Source organism: Xiphophorus hellerii, chromosome 4, assembly GCF_003331165.1.
Source record: "Xiphophorus hellerii strain 12219 chromosome 4, Xiphophorus_hellerii-4.1, whole genome shotgun sequence".
In the NCBI taxonomy this organism is placed as follows: domain Eukaryota; kingdom Metazoa; phylum Chordata; class Actinopteri; order Cyprinodontiformes; family Poeciliidae; genus Xiphophorus; species Xiphophorus hellerii.
Genome location: NC_045675.1, coordinates 28,677,448 through 28,697,914, shown reverse-complemented (window position 1 = coordinate 28,697,914; position 20,467 = coordinate 28,677,448). Strand labels below are relative to the sequence as shown.

The window sequence follows — 20,467 nt, the reverse complement described above, 5'->3', positions numbered from 1 at the left end:
TTACAGACAGGAAGTGGACCTGCTGGAGCATCGGTGTGGTCAGAACTCACTCAAGACCGTGGAGATGACATTGGACTTCATCCTCAGGATATTAGCTGTGACTCCATTACAAATGTGCACAAATCTTTGTCTATATTCTACTTATATAAAAAAAAATAAACAAACACAATTTTGCAATGGCGGTGTTTCCACTAAAGGAGAAATTAAACTTAAATCATACGTGAATAAACGTGGTCATGCGACATATGTCACCAGTTGCATGAAATATATTCATAATTCAGCCGTTGAGCGAGACATCTGCGTTTTATTCAGGAGCTGGAGCGACAAACCTCTTATACTACGTACGCACTGACGCTGTAGAACGTAGGCCCAGCAGAGACTGAACTTCCTATGGCAACTCAAGTAGCAACAAAGGCGTCCTGTTCATCTTCTACACAGTCATTATTCAGACAGGACCAGACTGCAATGAATAATTAGGTCTGCTAACAGGAACATCTGGGCTGACATTTCCTCCTTCCAGGACTTGCACAAGTCTAGGGTTCAGGAAAAGGACAGCTAGCATCTCTGCAGACCACACACACCCTGGACAGAAACTGTTTAGACTTTTGCCATCATGTCGACGCAAAAGCTAGCTGCCGCTGAGACAGTTTCTTCTCCCAGGACGTCTCTCTGATGAACACAATGAACACTTTTCACAGCAGCTACTCTGCTGTGAAACAGATAGTTCCTGTATTGTGACCAAAAGAAATATCACAATATATGTACATAGTGTTCTTTTAGAGGTCTTTAATCTCCTTGAAAGTTAATATATTTAGATTTAATGTCTGTTTGCTCTGAGCTTCTGAAAAATGTCCTTGTAATTCATGTAAAGCACTTTGAATTACCTTGTTGCTGAAAATGTGCTATATAAATAAAATTACCTTAATGATGATTCTAATCTTTCTGGTTCAATTAGTTTTTATTTCCTGCTATAAAATGTAGAAATGCCAGTTTGTGTCAAGCTACTGTTACAGTTTGTGCGGCCTAAACATCTAGACTCTAAACTATGAAGGCCTGATCCACCGGGATTCCAAATAAGGAGTTGTAAATAACATGAGCAAAACAATCAATAAAAAACTGAACGCACAAGAAGTGAGCATGCTGGACTTCCGGTGGAGCGAATGGCGGGGTAGGACGCGTGTAGCTGAGCTCCCGCAACTATTAGATATAATTGTTATTTTAGGCACATTTTTGCTAGCTTTTAACTCCCTCTCGGTGTGTTTTTTTGTTCACTCGTCTCAAGTCTTGGCTTTTTTCTCTTAATTAAAATGCCTCCAAAAGTCAAACCGGCCACACAGCATCAGAGGCCTGCTTCTCATGCTATATCCTCGCCTCGTGGTGACTCTCCTACTCGCTCGGATGAACTCGCTGACATTTCTCCTTCCTCGGCCTTTAAGTCTGAGCTGCTATCGGCTCTTCGGGTTGAAATGGCACTTATCTTCAAGACTGAACTCCAAGCAGCTCTCACTGAAAATTTGTCGAGTATAAAGGCTGAACTCCTAGCAGTGAAGTCGGAATTGACTAGCAATATTACAACTGTCCAGCTGGATGTGCGCGCCCTGAAGGACACCGTGGGCGAGTTGGAGACATCATGCTCTACGTGCGCTGACGATATCACTACTCTACAGGCTAAGGTGCAGCAGATGTCCACGGATTTGAAAAAATTGGACAATAAATGTGATGACCTGGAGGCCAGATCTCGTCGCAACAATTTGCGACTGATAGGCATCTCAGAGGATTTTTCCACCACATCTACAGCCATTTCCACTTTGCTTAAGGAGGCTTTTCAGCTGGAGAAAGAGCCCTTGGTCGACCGTGCCCATCGTACTCTCCAACCGAGGCCGAAACCTGGTGAGCGACCTCGTCCTATAGTTGCTCGTATGCACTATCATTCGGACTGTGTGGACATTTTACGTCGAGCTAGGACCCAGCAGCGGATCACGGTTGGAGGCACGCGCATCTCTGTTTTCCCTGACCACACGTCGAGGACCGCCCGAGCCCGTGCTGCTTTTAATGATGTACGCCGTCAGCTCCGCGAGATCCCCGGGATCCGTTTCGGTCTGCTCTACCCAGCGCGACTCCGGGTCACACACAATGGTATGGAGAGGGAGTTTAATTCACCAGATGAGGCCAGCGTCTTCATCAAGTCCCTCAAAGTATAAGAGAGCTTTGCAAAGGTACACGGCTTTGATTAAGCAGCTACGTGTCACATTTACTGGCTATTATTATTATTATTCTCTTTGCCTTACAGAGCCTATGTTCTCTTTTTGTAATTAACATTTTGTAATTTGTTATATTTTGGTCTCAACTGGATGTGCCATAATGACGAATGTTGTTGAGCTTGCGGGAGCTTGGTCTGCAGCTTTTCTGCTTTTACGTTGCTAAAAACCGTGAGCATCCATTTTAGGGATCTGACTCCTTTTGGGGTCTGCACTGGGTTCCCCATCGTTTGGGGATGGGGTCGTTGTAAGTGCTGCGGAGGTGGTGTGGGGGGGAAGTTGTTGTTCTATTTGTTAGGGTTCCTTCTTTTCGTTTTTTTTTGTTGTTGTTTTGTTTTGTGGTGGTGGGGGTCGGTACTCCATACTCAATTTTCCTGTCTCTACATTTACAATCGTCTTGAAACATGTCTACTAAAGATAACAATGTGAACATCCCACAAACGGGGTCTTCTGTGAGATTTTTGAGCTGGAACATCAAAGGTATGGGGAGCCCACTTAAGAGATCAAGGATTTTTGCCCATTTGAAACATCTTAAAGCTGACCTAGTGTTTTTACAGGAAACCCATATGCGCATCAGAGATCAGGTCAGACTAAAATGTCCCTGGGCTTCTGATGTATTTCATTCAAATTTTAACTCTAAAGCCAGGGGGGTTGCTATTTTAGTTAGTAAATCAATTCAGTTTTCAGCTTCTAAAATTATTTCGGATAAAAATGGTAGATACTTAATTGTTATTGGTAAATTATTCCATGTCCCAATTCTATTAGTGAATATATATGCCCCCAACTTTGATGACCCAAACTTTATGAATAAGCTTTTTGAATCTCTTCCTTCTTTAGATAATAATCTCCTTATTGTAGGCGGGGATATGAATTGTGTCATCGATCCCAAATTAGATAGGTCTGCCCCACGCAGTTTGGTCCCTACATTAATGTCTAGATCACTCTCAGATTTCATGTCAAAGAATGGATGCGCTGATCCGTGGAGATTTTATAATCCCCAATCCAAGAAATTTTCTTTCTTTTCCCACTTGCATCAGTCTTTCTCTCGTATTGATTATTTTTTTGTCGACTCTAAATTAATTCCAAATGTTCTATCTGTTGATTATCACCCTATTGTTATTTCTGATCATGCCCCTCTTTCATTAGATATTAAGTTTGCTCTTCAACATCGGTATGCCACACCTTGGAGATTCAACCCTCTACTTCTTTCAGATGAAAGGTTCAACACATTTATCGCAGCTCAAATTGATGATTTCATTGTACTAAATCAAAATGAGAGTAATCCAATTTCATATTCTTTACTTTGGGAATCATTAAAAGCGTTTTTACGAGGTCAAATTATCTCATATTCCGCCCACTTGAATAAGGTGCGCAAAGCGAAATTGTTAGAACTTAGTACTGATATTACTAATCTGGATCAACAAATTGCTATTTCCCCCTCTCCAGGTTTACTTAAACAACGGGTTGACTTACAGACTGAATTTGATCTTCTTACCACCAATGATGCAGAGCGACTTCTCTTACGGTCACGCTCTACTTATTTTGAACATGGTGATAAGGCTAGCCGACTTCTCGCTCACCAGCTTCGTCGTCGGGCAGCTTCGCACATGATCCCACAGATTATGGACTTGTCAGGCACTCTACATCAGGATCCCACTACTATTAATTCGGTTTTTCAGTCTTTTTATTCTGTGTTATTTGAATCTGAATTTCCAGCTAATCCTACTGAAATGAATCAGTTCCTTGATAGCCTCAACTTCCCTGTGATAAACCCAAATGTTGCTAAGGAACTTGACTTGCCTTTAACCATAGAGGAGATTGTTGCTGCCATGAAAAGCATGCAAAGTAGCAAAGCTCCCGGACCGGATGGATTCCCTGTTGAATTTTTTAAAAAGTTCCAAGACAAGCTATCCCCAATTCTCCACGCGGTATACAAAGAGTCACTACAAAAGGGCAGTCTCCCTCATACTTTAACACAAGCCTCTATTTGTCTCCTCTTAAAAAAGGATAAAGATCCCAATATTTGTAGCTCATACAGACCTCTCTCTTTAATAAATGTAGACGCTAAGATCCTTGCTAAGGCTTTGGCCTGTCGTCTGGAAAGTATAGTACCAACTATAGTCTCACATGAGCAAACTGGATTTGTTAAGGGGAGGCAACTCTTCTTTAATGTCCGTACACTCCTGAACATTATTTACTCTAAATCCTCCACTGAAATACCTGAAGTTGTGATCTCGGTCGACGCTGAGAAAGCGTTCGACAGAGTTGAATGGGATTACTTATTTGCAGTTTTAAAGAGATTTGGACTGGGTGATGCATTCATTTCTTGTATACGTCTCCTTTATGTTTCCCCTCATGCTAGTGTCTCCTCCAATGGTATTCAATCCAGTTTTTTCAGACTTTTCCGCGGCACTAGACAGGGATGCCCGTTATCCCCTTTGTTGTTTGCTTTGGCTATAGAGCCTCTCTCAATCTTTTTAAGGTCCTCTAACACTTTCACCGGAATTTCCCGATTAGGCACAGAATTCAAACTATCTCTTTATGCTGACGATTTATTGCTGTACGTCTCAAACCCTAGTCTTTCCATCTCGTCAATTTTATCTACTTTTCAAAGGTTTGGATCTTTTTCTGGTTACAGAGTAAATATTGCTAAAAGTGAATGCTACCCTATCAACGCGGCTGCATTAAAGCTTTTACACTCCGACATTCCGTTCAAGTTGAGCTGCTCTGGTTTTAAGTACCTGGGCGTCAGTATAACCAGGTCATTAAGCTCTCTTTTTGCTGCTAACTTTTTGCCTTTAATTGCTAAAGTTAAATTGGACCTCCGAAGATGGAATAGTTTACCTCTTTCACTTATAGGTAGAATCAATGCAATTAAAATGAATGTTTTACCTAAATTCTTATTTTTGTTCAATAGTCTTCCACTGTTTCTGCCGAAACATTTCTTTAAAATGTTGGATCAAGTTATTTCTGGCTTCCTATGGTGTGGTAAATCACCCAGAATCCGCAAATCCACTCTTCATAGATGCAAATTCAACGGTGGTTTGTCACTTCCAAACTTCCTGCTGTATTATTGGGCGGCCCATATCCACAAGATTTCATTTTGGTTTGGATCCCTGAACTTCCCATGGTGCAAGTTGGAAGCACAATCATGCTCTCAATCCTCACTAATTGCTCTTCTTACTTCTCCCATTACATCCAACCCCTCTGGCTTTACGAACAACCCAGTAGTTCGCTCTGTCTTAAAAATTTGGTGCCAGTTTAGGAGGCATTTCAAACTTAACTCAGCATCTACACTTGCTCCTTTGATGAGGAACCACTTGTTTCAACCAGCGCTCACAGATCCCGCCTTTTTGTCATGGGATAATAAAGGGCTGTCATGTTTCAAGGATTTTTACAAAGAAGGTATTTTTCGCAGCTTCACAGATCTTGCATCAGAATTTAATCTCCCCCCTTCCCATTTATTCCGGTACTTTCAAATCAGACACTGCGCCAGGGCTCTGTTTCCCGGTTTTCCCTCTAGGCCACCAAACCTGTACTGGGAGCTGTTCCTGAGTTGGGATCCTCTTCAAAGGTCATATATCTCTAAAGTTTATAATGAAATTCTGTCTTTTAATTCTTCACCCATTACTAAGATTAAGGCTGCTTGGGAACTCGAACTTGGTCTAAATTTGGGAGAGGATTGGTGGAATAATGCCCTTAAAAAAATTCATTCAAGCTCAATCTGTGCTCGACTTTCTCTTATCCAGTTTAAAGTTCTCTTCAGGGTTCATCTCTCTAAAAATCGATTGTCGCAATTTTCCTCCGTTCCTGACATTTGTGAGAAATGTCGTGCGCCTACCTGTAATCTAACTCATATGTTTTATTCCTGTTCATCACTTCATAGTTTTTGGCAGACCTACTTTGTTACTATGTCAAAGATACTCTCATTGGATATTAAACCTTCTCCCCATGTTGCCATATTTGGGCTTCCAGTTAACTACAAACAGTTCACTTCCAATCAATTGGACGTCTTAGCATTTACTTCCTTATTGGCAAGACGCCGTCTTCTTTTCCACTGGAAATCAACTAAACCACCCTCTAGCAATCAGTGGCTAAAAGACACCATGTCCTTTCTAAAACTGGAGAGAATAAGATATTCAGTGAAAGGCAACACAGCCAAATTTTATAACTTATGGTGCCCTTTCATGACATTCTTTCACTCTCTTCAGTCTCTTCCCCCAGATTGAATGCTACACCCCATCCCACCCCCCCTTTTTTTTTTTTTTTTTCTTTTATCTTTTTTACTAGGTTTGTTCTTGTGTCTTGTTCTTGTATGAAAAAGAAATATACTCATAGGAGGTAAATTGTATGCCTTTTGTCAGTTAGGTACTTTCTACCTCTTCTATTTCTGTAACCTGTTCGTTTCTATCGATGCCATAAAGAAGATGTATATCACGGCATACTTTGTTAAGAGTAAAGATTTTGCCTGTAATGTCTCCTTCCCTTCTAATAAAAATATTAAATAAAAAAAAAAAGAAGTGGGCATGCTGCATGCAATCTGCAAATATTACTATTACGCAAGTCCAGTTGATGACGGGGGCGAAAGGAGTGCAGATCGCCCTCTTTAACGGAGGACTTTGTATGTGCAGCTGGCTGTCATCATCGAGTGTTGGAGAGCAGAGTGGCCATAAAAGAAAGATGACATAAAACGCCATCATGCTAAGGGAATAGTAAAAATAAAACTACATTTCATTTAAATAAGTATACAATGTGGTACAACAAGACAGTAAAAACATTTAAAGATCAATTAAAATAAAGCTCTAAACTATTGCATTTAACGAACAACTTGTTGTAACTGCCCTTTGGTCCTCTACCCGTCCAGTCAGCACATTGTCTCTGCAACAAACCATGGAAATATCTCTAATATAGCAAGATAATAGTTCTAAGTCGGCTGAAATGGTAAGTGGTAAGAAACAGCCTGTTCTTGTAAAGCGATTCATCAAGACCAGAGGACTCCGCGGCACTTTCTACTACATATTCAGTTATTCATGGACACATTCCCATGCTGATGGTGGCAAGCTACTACAATGTAGTCACAGCTGCCCTTGGGGAGTCTGACAGAAGTGAGGCTGCCGCTACTGGAAGACAATGCGGATGAAGTGTCTTGCCAGAGGACGCGAGGACTCAGACAGACGCAGTGGAGGCTCGTCCTGTTTCAATGCTAAGGGACAAATTCCTATCATTGCTTCCCCTATTAAATGAGTAATGCTCCCTCTTTAAAAAAACAAACAAAAAAAAACGTTGAGATCCATTACAAGGATAGGTGTTTGTCTACCTTCCAGTCACACTGTCAATAAAAAGACAACCTTAAACACGATGGTCATCCGTCTTCCTTCTCTCCAAACCTATCGACGTTGCTCTGTTAAGGACTAGTCATAGTAGAACCACTGATAGACCGGCTGGAACCAAAATGTTCAATAATTGTGTGAGAACGGACCTGTCTTTGTTTGAATCTGACATCATAATTAACAAGCTTACCAATTTCACAAGATTTAAAACACCAAATAGATTGAGTGAGATGTTTCATCATCCCCTTTCCTTAGTTTGTGGCTTTGCCACCTTGTCATCCATTATAATGCTCCTGATTTGGAACCCCGTTGTTCCTGACCACATCAGGAGCAGCACACTGCGTGTAGCCTGCTGTGTCTCGTGGATGTTCATTGACATGCTGCAGGCTCTCCGTACCTCATTGTTACCCAGCTGAAACCAAGGCTGCTTCCCATAGGTAAAGATCTCCCAAAGGATGACCCCAAAGCTCCAGACGTCACTTTCCGTAGAGAACTTCCTGTACATGATGCTCTCTGGGGGCATCCAGCGGATAGGTAGCATGGTGTGTCCTCCAACCTGAGCAGACAAGAGAACAAAGGCAAAGAGGGAGAGAGAGATTAGTACTGAAATGTCGTTTCTAAAAATACAGCTTGTCATATTTGGTCATCAGTATGGCATCATTTAAAGATTGGCCGTCTGCCTGTAAATGCAACTGATCTGTAGGCTGTAATTATGACTCTTTGCCATGTTGCTTGGGTATTAGCAGTGACACAATGCAAGAAAACAGCGACCTGTCTGCCTCGTCTTCTCTATGTATTGGATCACTGCATGGAGCATTTGTAGGTAGGCCATTAAATCCCCTCTACTTTGACGCAGGGGCGTGGGCTAGCCTTGAAATCTGATTGGTCATCCTTCCTGGATGCCATCAATAATTACACCACCAGTGATTTTGTAAAAAAAAAAAAAAATCAAATGTCCAAGTAGTTACTAACATGTTTTTTTCCCCCCTCTCAATATATTCAAATTAATCACTTGGTTGTTTTTTTAGAATAACACTATACTACTGCAAAAAAGAAAAAAAAAAGGGTGAATTTATCTTGAGGCGTTTTTGAAAAGCTCTGCTTGGGCTGCAGGTAAATATGGTAGGCTCTGTATATGGCAGTGGGAATTCAATATCTGCTCTACTTGTTGCCTGGATTTTGAATTCCTTTCACTTCCTGCTGTCTCTCATGTTTTGCTGTGGTTTAGTTTTTCACCTCTGCTGCTGTTCCTTTGACAGTTTTGTCAATAGAAAAAAAAAGATGATTTTGAAGCCCACTTTGGGGGCTTTTCTTATCTACAAGGCAGCAAACATACTCCTGCAGTGTATCAGATACACACCTATCATCCATCCATCATCAAAACCACCCACCCATCAATCCACTCGCCGATCCGCCAAGCTCCAGCATGCCCAAACAAACACCTGTGCTAATTTTCTGCGCTCAAAGATAACATCAAAATGAAAGCTACAGTCAGAATTGAGGCCGAAAAACGTACGTGCCTCCGCCAGGCGAGGGGTAAATAAACTTGCCTCCTATGTGCACCTCTGGGTTAGAACACAATCAGATTCATTTAATCATAACAAGCTCCTCTCTAAACTCCATTTACCAGCTCTGACATCTGTGTGCCATCAGCTGCGAGTGCAGCGTGGCTTTTTAGGAGCCAGGGGAGAATAAGAAAGTCGACTCAAGTGTTTTTAATTACCTCCCAGTTCTGTGGCACACTCATTGCAGATTTCCTTTGAATGTCATATCTGTGTCAGCTGGATGTCGCAGCCGACTCTAGTGGATGTTTCTAAAGTCAAACTGTCGAGCTGCCAAAAGGCTGCTTATTGCTTGGCGTTTTTTTTTTTTTTTTTTTTTTACAGCATCTACTAGTTTCTACACTTCATTAAATTTCATTCCTTGGTATTAGGCTTGTTTGTTCTCCTTCACTTGTTACTCTCTCTGAAGTTGGGCTTTTACAAGCAAAATTTTTGTTTTTGATTCTACTAGTGAGTGTACATGTTGGCCTTGCCTTACTACTTACCATTGGCAGATTTCAAACTGTTTCACAACATGAACTTGCGCCAAAGTGGATGCTTTCTGTCAACAACATCGCTTGTAAACCGTTTCAAAACGTCTTCACTGCCAAAATGTCAATTTGAAACCACACATATTTCATTCAGGAAACCACGGCAGCAACATTTTTCAATTTGAACAACATGATGTGTAGAAAAAGCCACAGCACATTCCCTGTGTTGCCTTTTAACACTGCGTGCCGTCAGACAGCAACGAGGTACGCCTTTTGTCAGATTACAACCGCAAACCTCAGTGTGATTTATTGGAATAGTGCAACATATTGAACTGAAGGCAAATGAGAAATGTTTTCTTTCTTTCTTTATTTTTCACAAATACTATTCTAAACAAGCCGGTGTGGATTTGCACTCATTTATTCGAGTCACAACCTGGAATAACCTTTCGTTTCTTTTACAGCTGCTAGTCTTAGTTGGATGTGTCCATCTGTATTGATTTTTTTGTTGTTGCAAAAATCACTTTTGGCAAAAAATGACTTAGGCCGTTATTTTAGGAATATGAGGATATGGAGAAATTGAAATGTCTGCCCATTATTCTTTGCAAAAAACCTCAAACTCAGATTGGATGGAGAGATGCTCGAGTCTTCACACAGATCCCTTAAACAGTCCAAACATCTGAAGATAAAAACAAATAAAAATGAAAGATCAGTTTGTTAAATTTGTGGCAAAATCCAGAACAATGCACAATAAAGGTATTTTTCTAACATAAATTTCATCTTTGAAATTTTCTTGAAAGTAATGTTATAATCTCGTCCAGTCTTGTTCTTGTGAAATCAGTATTTTGTTTCGTCTTGTGGGTTTTAGGTATCGTTTCACCCCAACCGGCCAGTCAAGACTGAGTGCAAAATTATGTCCTGGCCATTGTGGAGTTCAGTGAATTGGTTGTGAGGGAACAAAGTGTGAAAAAGTTCGAGTGGTGGGAATATTTTCGCAAAGCACTGTAGTTTGCTTAAAAGTGAAACTACCCTGATTTTTATCAGTACCGTCCTCATAGATGTTACTCTACATCACAGACAGGTAGGTAGGTAAACACCACCAGCCTACAGCTTTGTGCTACTCAGGGAAAACATTAAAGAGACATTAGTTTCAGTGTCACCCCAATGCAGTAATGACCTCAGCCCGTAGCTAAAAACATCATTAGAGAAGGACACAGAGTCACTAGATGGTTGTATTTTGTATCTTTTTTGGCCCTTGCAACGCATCAATGTAGCACCTTTTCTCAAATGCCTTGGACAAGTCGATACCCAGTGTGTACTGCTTCCCATGCAATGATATCCCAATCGCTGTGTGCTGTCCTTCCATTTACCACAAATCGATATGTGTACAGAGGGCCTGCAGGGGAACACGACTGTTTCGTACACTAACACATATATGCTGACCGAAAGCCAAAATCACAGCCCATTAGCCTCCACAAAGTCAGACTTCTGAATTTGCTGGCGTTTCAGCAAAACAAATGCAAAGCATCATTTCTCTTCCATTCATCCCAAATTGAAAACACATTTGAACAAGGCCTCTTAAGCGTCAACAAAGAAAACAGAAACTTCGAAACAGCTGTAGTGTCACTGTCTCTTCCCTTTCCGTGTATACTGCTGTCAGTGTAAACATCAGAAAAATGAAATGCACCGTCAAGTCCTGTCACTGCTTTGAAGCAAGTGCATTGCTTCTGCAGCACCTTTTGGTTGTATAATGTGTGTATACTGGGATGAAATGTGTGAGATTCACAACCTTCTACTGGATCTTGAGGTAATAACACCTTCTTTTTTTATTGCCTTAATTATATTTTAAGATGAGCTGACTTGTCAGTTTGAGCCGCTTAGGTCATTCAGCATGCCGATGTGAGTAAATCATCATCAACAAAGACAGAGCAACTGCTTGGCATCAATTCTATAGCAATAACACACATATGCATGTCTCAGAGGGTGAAAAGCTCTTTACCTGAAACTACTAATCTGTTGGCAACCAAAGATAATTTGCAAAAGAATGATGGGGATATAACATTTAATACATATATAAATATGTTGGAAGTTTGGTGTTCAGTCCAATTACTGTATGAACTGATTCAAACCAGCGCACTTTTCTTTCAACAAGTGAAACAACTGCTAACATTTACATTTCAAGGGTAAAAATAACATGTAAAGGGGTGAAGTAGTTGAGAATTATTTAAAATAAATACCTGAACACTGTCATTTTATATTAAATAACATGGTTCATATCGTCTATTTTACTCTTGTGCTAGCAGTAGAACAGCAAAAATGTAGACGATCCTTTTGAGAATTAAATACGATTTTGGGATGTAAACAAATCTAAGTAGTACAGTAACTACATAGTAATAAAATTCAGAGTTAACTTTTCTCAGTTATCGGTCAAACTGCACCAACATAATGTATTTTTCTCCTCAACCAGTTTCTGTCGCACTTCCTGACTACAGATTTAGGTCTAAACGACATACAGTCTTCTTTTGTTTTAAGACAATTGAATGCTGGTTTTGTGAGGAAAAATGAAATGTATGAAACAAGAAATGCTAACAACAAAAAATTCATGAGACCCAAAGTCTCATGGGTTACAACCTTGTTCTCCATGTCCAAGTTTAGACCTACACATCTATAAATTTGCTTCAAGATACAGGAAGTCTGGTTGGAAGTTGTGTTTTTCTTTTCTGTTTAGTTTTTTTGGAGCACAGACAATGCAGAAAGTGGAGTGACTCGGCTAGAAAATTGAAAAGCCCATTGCCAAGTAAGAAAAGTATGGTAAACAAGAAAACATGAAAATAATTTCAAAGATGTGATATTTTATAATAAAAAGGCCTACAACTGCTTCCAGTATTGTGGGAAGGTGACACTTTGTCAGTTTAAAGGTTCAGTTTTTAGGTGAAGAGAAGCTTTTTTTCTACCAAATTGTCTTTCTGTTTATTGCACATAGACCTCCAGCTCTGAGAAAATTGAGTAGAAACTTTTTTTTCCGCTGTCATATGTCAGGAGATTAATCCAGCCTCGTCCTCCAAGGCTTTTAAACTGCTGCGAAAATGCAGACAACTCATAGTCTGGAAGAGCCTTGTAGTTCACAGCAAAGCTCCTGGGACCAGACCTCTGTAATTCGGATTAGATTCCAGCTTGTGTTTAAGTGTGTCACAGGAAGCAAAAAGCTAATCTGATAACCTCAAAAAAGGCTGTAAAATGAAAGAAATTGTTTTTCTCCCAAGAGCAAAGCCACCAGAACCCCAAGGTAAGTTGTAAAGAACTCTAATGTTCAAGTTAATGAAAATACTGAACAACAATGGCACTGAACCCTGAACTTGTGAGGAGAAAACTACTGCTTCTATTAAAAAACATAAATGCAGTCAGGCTGTCGATAGAGCCTGAGAACAAGAAGAAGAAGAGCAAGAAGTTTGTGGACTATTACTAAATTAACTTAAGACGAGCCAAAATGATGAATCTTTGGTTTATGTAAGAACCTGTTTGTTACGGAATTGAAGATGATGCAAAAACATACACAGTCATAATGGTGTGATAGGAAGGGCCGGTTTAGAGATATTGCCATCATGAAGCAACTACTAACGAGTCAATAGAAATTATAATCCTTAAGGCTAAGTTTTATTAATCAGGAGAATAACAATCCTTTCTGTACATTATGTCCACACAAGTAGTTTATGGTTTTACCTTATGGTTTGACGTCTTGTGTTGTTGCCTTAATATTTCCACATAATGTCCTTTATGTATTATGCTATGTTGTGAAGTGCTTTGGTCTCTCCTGCATTAAAAAAACACCTGCACAACATAATGCTACCATCATTGTACTAAACAGCTGAGACTTACAAATGCTCCTCATTATTGCTCAATAGGTAATAATGGTCATTATGACCAAATAATTCAATTTTAATTTTATCAAAACAAAAGACTTGGTTTGAAAATATAGCCATTTGTCCATTAAAGATTTGCAAACTATGATCTGGCTTTTAATGCTGCTTCTGTGGTAATGGCTTCTTTCTGATTTGACTTGTAGAACTGGGTAGTGCAGAACTCATTCATTGTGGAAAAGAAAACTTAGGCAGGGAGAACATATTCCCCTTAAATCCTCCAAACCTGCCACTGCATGACTCCCCCAAGGACACCCAGGACACCCTTAATTTCCACCGAATTTCTGATTCCTTGCCCCACTGGCCTGCAGCCTAAGCAAAGTTTGATTTGTCCGCCGCTCCTGGAGAATAATCAAAGCTGCTGTTTTTTTCTCTGTGGCGGCACAGATAAAACAGTAATTAAGATAAACATAAATCTGAAAGGTGCTTAGAGTAAGGTGCCCTTTCTCTGGATGTTTAGCACACGAAGGCCGCGTGAATCTCGCAGTCGTGAGGTGGGGCTGGCAGTAGCCGTAAACTCATTTAGCAGCCTTTCACTTCAAGCTAATGGCTAAATGAACAATGACTTGCACCCCACCTGGTCTCATTACACCCCACATGTTTTAGCAGTGTACGCAGCATTAGGCCAATATTGATACGGAGACCACTCACCTCCCACTGCGTCGTACCTCTGGGTCGTGCTGCGCTAGGTGGGCTGAGTTGTTGAGGGGATGTACGGCAGTGTGTCCTCCTTGCGAAGGTTTGTAACGATTACACCAAATTAATTAAGTTTCTGTTACTCTAAATGACTTATCTGAGGCCCAGCCAACCCATTGGATGCAAGACCCAACACCTCATCCGATGCATACTAATGATACGTGTAGCTGTACTGCGGTGAGGGATATTAAATCTGGCTTGCTCACCGTTTCCCAAACGACAGAATGCTATCACCTTGGGTCTCCGTGACAAGGCTGTGGCAATTAGCTAGAGACATAGAGGTAGGGAGAAGTAAAAAAAAAAAAAAAGACTGAACACATAATAAAAATTAAATAATTGCTGTGGTAATTATCCTCATCGTTCTCACTCAATGTCACATGGAGAAGCTGGCAAAGCTCTGTAGGGAAAGAGGAATGAGTCTGGGGCTTTTTTGTTGTTGTTGCTGTGTAAACTGGATTAGTGCTCTGCCTGTCCCACCGTGGCAGGGGAGTGATTGGATTAACGGTGTGGAGAGCAGAGCGGCATGGCAGGGGGATAGATTACGAACCCAGTCGGGCTCTTCGATGGGCGTTGCGCGGGCCTCATAGGAAGCCTTTGGGAGGCCGCAGATGTCTTAAAGGGTCCCTGATAACCATCTAGACACACTCGCACTCCCTGCTCCCACGTGCTGCTATCTCTGCTCTCCCAGCTCAAACAGCAGCGAACACAGGTTCACTCTTAGAGGCTATGATGTCCATTAGGGTTCTCCCTGCTGCGCTGCTGCCAAGTGGAGATAAAGTGGTATCTCCTCTGGCTGGTGCATGCTGGTGGGTGGTGAAACTTTCTATAGGGTTTTTTTTTTCTACGTCACACATACACACAAAGTGCAGTTGCTTGCTTCTAATGTTGGGGTTATATTTGTCTCTAAATCAAAATGTAATTGAAACAATGCATTCTAATCAGTTCCTAAAGTAATTTTTTAGATCCTTTGCATGTTGCTCAAACAGCCAAAAGTGAGAAAAGGTCTACTTCTTCTCAGAGGTAGACCTCTTAGGTCAAGATTTAGGTCTGGACCTAAAACTTCGGTCCAGATGTTTTAGGACTTTTGGACCGAAGTCCGAAAACTGGGAAAAAGTTCCTATCATTCATGTTTGGAGCTGCTGGATTGTTAGTAAGGGTGCGTTCACAAAAGCCCTGTTTAATCAAACTCTAGTCCATTTGTATAGAAAGTCCAATTCGTTTGAGGAGGTGTAAATGAGCAAGTGATCTCTGATACGGACCAAAAAAAGGCAGCGTTGGTCCGTCTAAAAACACAAGTCTTAGTTTGATTAAAGTGAACTCTGGTGCGGCTAGAAGTCATATGTGAGTGGAAACGGATCAAAGACCGCTCCAAAAGCAGGAATCGGACTGTAGTGCAGGGCATCCTGGGTAAATACAACCAAAACAAACACAAGAGTCTAACGGTAGAGGGACAAAAGGATTGTGGTCTTTTGCCAAAGACAAAAGAGAAATCTTACAACCGCTAAAATCTGATGCCACTCCATTTTTGTTTATATTTTGTGAAGGAGGAAGTAATGTGAAAGCCGGGGGGAAGAACACATTTTTCAAAGGGTTTGTATTGTCTGACATAGTGCAATGTGAAAGCAAACTGCACCAACTGAAAATGTAACAAAAGCTACCACTTTCTTACACGTTTGATGAAAGAGTTGCATGTAAAATGGTGAGAAAGTCGCTTAATGTGGCGAATATGGCATCATGAAGGCCATTCATCTTCAAACCAATCCTAAGGCATTTAGACCAGGAGAGCATGTGGGATGGTCCAAAAGAGGAAAGTTGCTCTTCTTGACGGGTGGCTGTTGAAGGGTTTTCCTGTCAAAAGACCCAGTTATCACTGCAGAGATGGGATCCTCAATCAAGAACCAGCTGGAACAAATCCACTTTCCCAGTCACACAGTTTGACACTCCTGCGCAAAACTGAATCTCCAAGATTATAATGGAGTCTCCTCAAAAATGTCTCCAGTAAGATTCCTTTGTTATGACCACAGTAGCATACAAATCCATCAAGGTCATCACATTCAATTTTTTCTTGGAGGATAAAAACTTTCTCCCACTTTTAAATATTCCATGTTTGTTACTGCTTTGCATTGTTTGTAGCGATAGAGGACATATAGCCTTTAAAGACTTTTTTTGTTCTCTAAGCCATTCTCTTGAGGATGCCCTAGATTTAATGAGCTGTGACTAGAATAAGTAAAGGTCTTAATGTTCTGCCCGTCTCTTTACTGACAGTCAAGCAGATTCCCCGGCTCAGTGCAAGTGGTCTATCAGTTTACTTTTTTGTTTCGAAGCCTTCGAGGTCTTAAAAGACACTTAAATTGTGCTCTTCTTTTGTCCAACCTCAATAGAGATGGACCTTTGCGAGACGCATTACTTGTCATCGCAGCAATTTGGCCACATTGAAAGCTAGAAAGTAGTTTTGTATTTGCTGTGAAGGGTCCATAATGGTGTCAATGCCTGACGGATAATGACTAGAAAACCATACTTTGGATGGTTTTGACGTTTTAAAGGTCTTGAACTATTGATCACATAGTGAATAGTCTTTTTGAGTTTAATAAGTAGCGATCATTTTAGCGTCTCATTCCTGTTTCTTCTCTTTGGATCTTACGACTCGTCCTGCTACCTGCTCATGATCCACAAAGACAAAATGAAAATTCTAGTTTCTTCCTTGGTCTTAAGATCTTGATCTAGTGTGGATTTCAAGAACTAATCTAGATGATTATGCCTTATGGCTAATGAAAACTAAAAATCTTTTTTTCTGATAATACTTTGACTGGGTTCCACCTGTATGTGGTGTACTTAATAATAACTATGGCTGTTTGTTCACTTATCTTAAGCTGTGTAAATGAACCACTCAGGTCCCCTTATTCAGTCACACACCAATCGATTCTTCCCTGAATAATCTACCAACACCTCCAAACTAGGAATGTTCATCCAGGGAAGAAAAGGCTGTTGAGCCTTTAAGTTTTCCCCCATGAAGCTGCAAGGGAAAAGAAAAAGGTGAGTTTATGCTCCGTCCTTCCTGCAAGCGCAGAGTGGGAAGGAGAAGGTGTCACTGAAGCAATGCAGTGTAAGGATCAGAATTTGCGCACTCTGCAAATTTAGAGCCAAGCAGATTTAAAATGATGTTATAATAGCTCTGACCCAGACTTCTCCGTGAGTGACAGAGAGGACATGGAGATGCTTGAATTAGCAGACAAGTAATTAGATGTGAGGAAACCACCATTAATTCTGTTACTTCTTTAAACACAGGACATGAACATCAAAAATATGTCTGAATATAGACTTTGTTTTTTACACAATTCTTGCACAACAAGTATTTTGTGCAGATTCACGGTAGGGTGCGACAGTAAGTGTTTATGTACTGAAACCTCAAAGTACAGACGGGTAAAAATCTTGTGCATTCATTGGGGAATAACACTTTCATCCAGGAGACGACACAAAAATCTGCCTGCACAGTCTTTGTTAATGGCCGCTACAGAAAATAAGTGGATATGCTCCTTATCTAAGGCTCTTTATACCAAAGGAATACAAGCAAGACCATTAATATTGAGACAACAGAGGCTGGAATGCTTGACTTCACTTATCACTTTAAAAAAACACAATTTTTGCACAGAGAAAACAGCTTTTGACAAGAACTGGCCCCTTCATCAGCTTAATCAGGCGAAACCAGCGCTTCTCAATCCTGGTCCTCAGGGACCACTGTCTGTTGAAATTTTACCCAATCTTTAACGGTTAGTATGTAATGCGCCGGTTTGAAGCTATGAACTCCATGCTAGCTCTTCTTCTGGGGGCCTTCTCTATCAGAAGTGATTTGATTTTCTTTCAGTCAAACAAATCCTTTAAATATCGCATCTCGTTTTTCTTTACATGGGTAACAAGCAAGACTGCAACCATTTTGGATCTCTTTTTTTTCCTCTATATTTATCATCCCACAAGCTTTTTCAGTGTTCTTCCTCTCCAAACTAGATCATGACTATATCATTAGAGCCAGATACACAGACAGAAATCAGACTCCTTGACTGCTTTTACTGGAAAGCAAAGATGTTTCTTAAACTTGCTGAGATAGCACTCGTATCTGTGGTAGGCCAAGAAAGCAAATACAGAGCCTAAATGTCTAATTTTTTTTTTTCACAGTCTCTTGCAGATGTAGTAAATATGGTGTGTGTACTCATTAGGCTCAAACTGAATACGGTTTCTAGTAACTCAGTCTTGATAAATAATGCAGTGCTGGAGTGTCTGTTTGATCCTGAAGACAAGAGAACGCTGGGGACCATTTTACTTCAAAGGAAAGTGAGGTTTCTTGGCAGCATCAGAAGGAAAGACCAAGTCCTTGAAGGTGGGCCACTGGCTATGAGATTATTAGTATGCTTAGTAGTCCTCGGTCCATTTTAAATGATCACAAGACGTGTAAAAACCATAGTGTCCATATTGTCATGTACAATTTATAACCACAATTCTTTACCAATTAAAGTCTAAAATTTGTGGAGCCATTTTCCTCCAGATGTCACAGAAATAATAAAGAAAAAGTCCAGCAGTGCGTAATGTAAGGGTGTTTTCACACCTGACAGCCCGGCAGACTGTCGGTCTGGTTGGGGATCAAACTTGCACCATTTGTTACATTTTCAGCTGCTGGAGTTTGCTTTCATACTTTACTGTCAAAAGATCCAAACTAACTGTAAAACCTGTTCCCCACGTCTCCTGTGGTGGCGCTGCAGCCTAGAACCATGGAAGGAAACAACATAAAAACCTCTGAAGAAGGCAAGAGCGCAACTTCCTTCTACACAAAATGTAAGCAAAAATGAAGTAACGTCAGACTTTAGCGGTTGTCCGTTTTCTCCTTTGTCACTGATAAAATAACCATGAGTCATTTCTCCCTACAGTCTTAGACTCTAGTGTTTGTTTTGGTTCTATTTACCCAGAATGTTCTGGGTAAATAGAACTGGCTTTTCTAGGCAAATGGACTAAAGTTTGACTAAAGCAGACTAAACAGGGCTGGTGTGAATGCACCTTTCATCTCAGTGACCAAGGTACGCAGCAGACTGCTTTGGGAGAAAGTTGTGGGAAGGTTTTAAACCAGGGATGCGTTACAAAACAATATTCTAAGATTAGAGCGTCTCAAAGAGCACTGTTCAAAAATGTATTAAAAGATGACAAACATACCAAGCCATTGCAAATATGAGCAAATGCTCCCCAGAAATGTGGAAGTGAAGGCTGAAGAAAGCCAGTGTTGAAAGAAAGCTGGTCAGAGTTCACTGAAAGGTGGAGAGTATCGATAGACGGCAAAACACTTTTGGTTCAACTTCCAGCAAGACAGCAACCCTAAACAGACAACCAGAACTATGGATGACTTGCGTTCTGACCCGAGATTCTGCAGCAAGACTAGAAATCTGGTGTTCGCAGATGCAGTCAGTCCAATCTGATTGGACTTGAGTTAGTTTGCTAAGAATGGGGAAAATTCAGTCTGTATGTGTGCAGCTATAATGGCAGTAAAAACTAGTTGCTCTACATTTTTTTGTTTTGTTTATAAAAAAGTTTGAAAACCATGTATTTATTTTTCATTCATTTTACAGTTATGCTCCACTTTTTATTGGTCTATTGCATAAAATCTCAATACACTGACATTTGTGGTTGTAATATCAATGTTTTCTGTTCGTTCACTTGCATCCTTATGTATTTTTCCAGACAAAACCAGTTTAAGATCTTAAATACTTTGGTAGGCAGAGCGGCAGCATAGGCTCAGATGAACACGAGCTCCCCATACGGACTCCTGGAGTTTTGACGCCACCTGGTGCGATGACCTCACTTTAATACTTTAAACATCATTTCCTTTTAGTCTGGTCCCACTGAAATCTGTAAAATAAGCATGACTTCGCAAAATCAAATTACCTGATGGAGGGACCTGAACTTTCTGTCAGACTGCAGGGATCAAAATTTGACACAAATTACAGAAATACGCTTCATTATTGTAACAAATCAGGGAGCAGCTGTCCTGGACTTCTCGTTCGAGTCAGCCAATGGAGACCGCGGGAATTTAAATAGGCATTTTAGGAAAAATGACAGAAGAAAATTAGCTGTCAAACTTACCGCACTGCACAATGTACTGCTCTGTATGAAGGAGGACGTGCAATATAAAGATACGTTGTCATTACACTACAGGAAAATAATAGCTTTATTAGTGACACCTGAGAGCTCTGGGTTGTC

At 40.6% G+C, this 20,467-nt stretch overlaps 1 protein-coding gene and 1 long non-coding RNA gene across 3 annotated transcripts in view; one reads left to right on the top strand and one right to left on the bottom strand.

Annotated features, from left to right (window-relative positions):
- Positions 1 to 20,467, bottom strand: part of ntrk3b (neurotrophic tyrosine kinase, receptor, type 3b) — a 298,902-nt gene that overhangs the window by 8,265 nt on the left and 270,170 nt on the right. For both annotated transcript variants that reach the window (XM_032560214.1, XM_032560215.1), the window contains one exon: positions 7,986 to 8,144. In XM_032560214.1, coding sequence (XP_032416105.1) covers positions 7,986 to 8,144 — 159 coding nt within the window. The remainder of the gene's footprint in view (positions 1 to 7,985; positions 8,145 to 20,467) is intronic.
- LOC116718352 (uncharacterized) lies at positions 350 to 16,313 on the top strand. Its single transcript, XR_004338919.1, has 3 exons — positions 350 to 615; positions 9,602 to 9,606; positions 16,302 to 16,313. It is a non-coding gene; the product is annotated as an uncharacterized LOC116718352 (long non-coding RNA).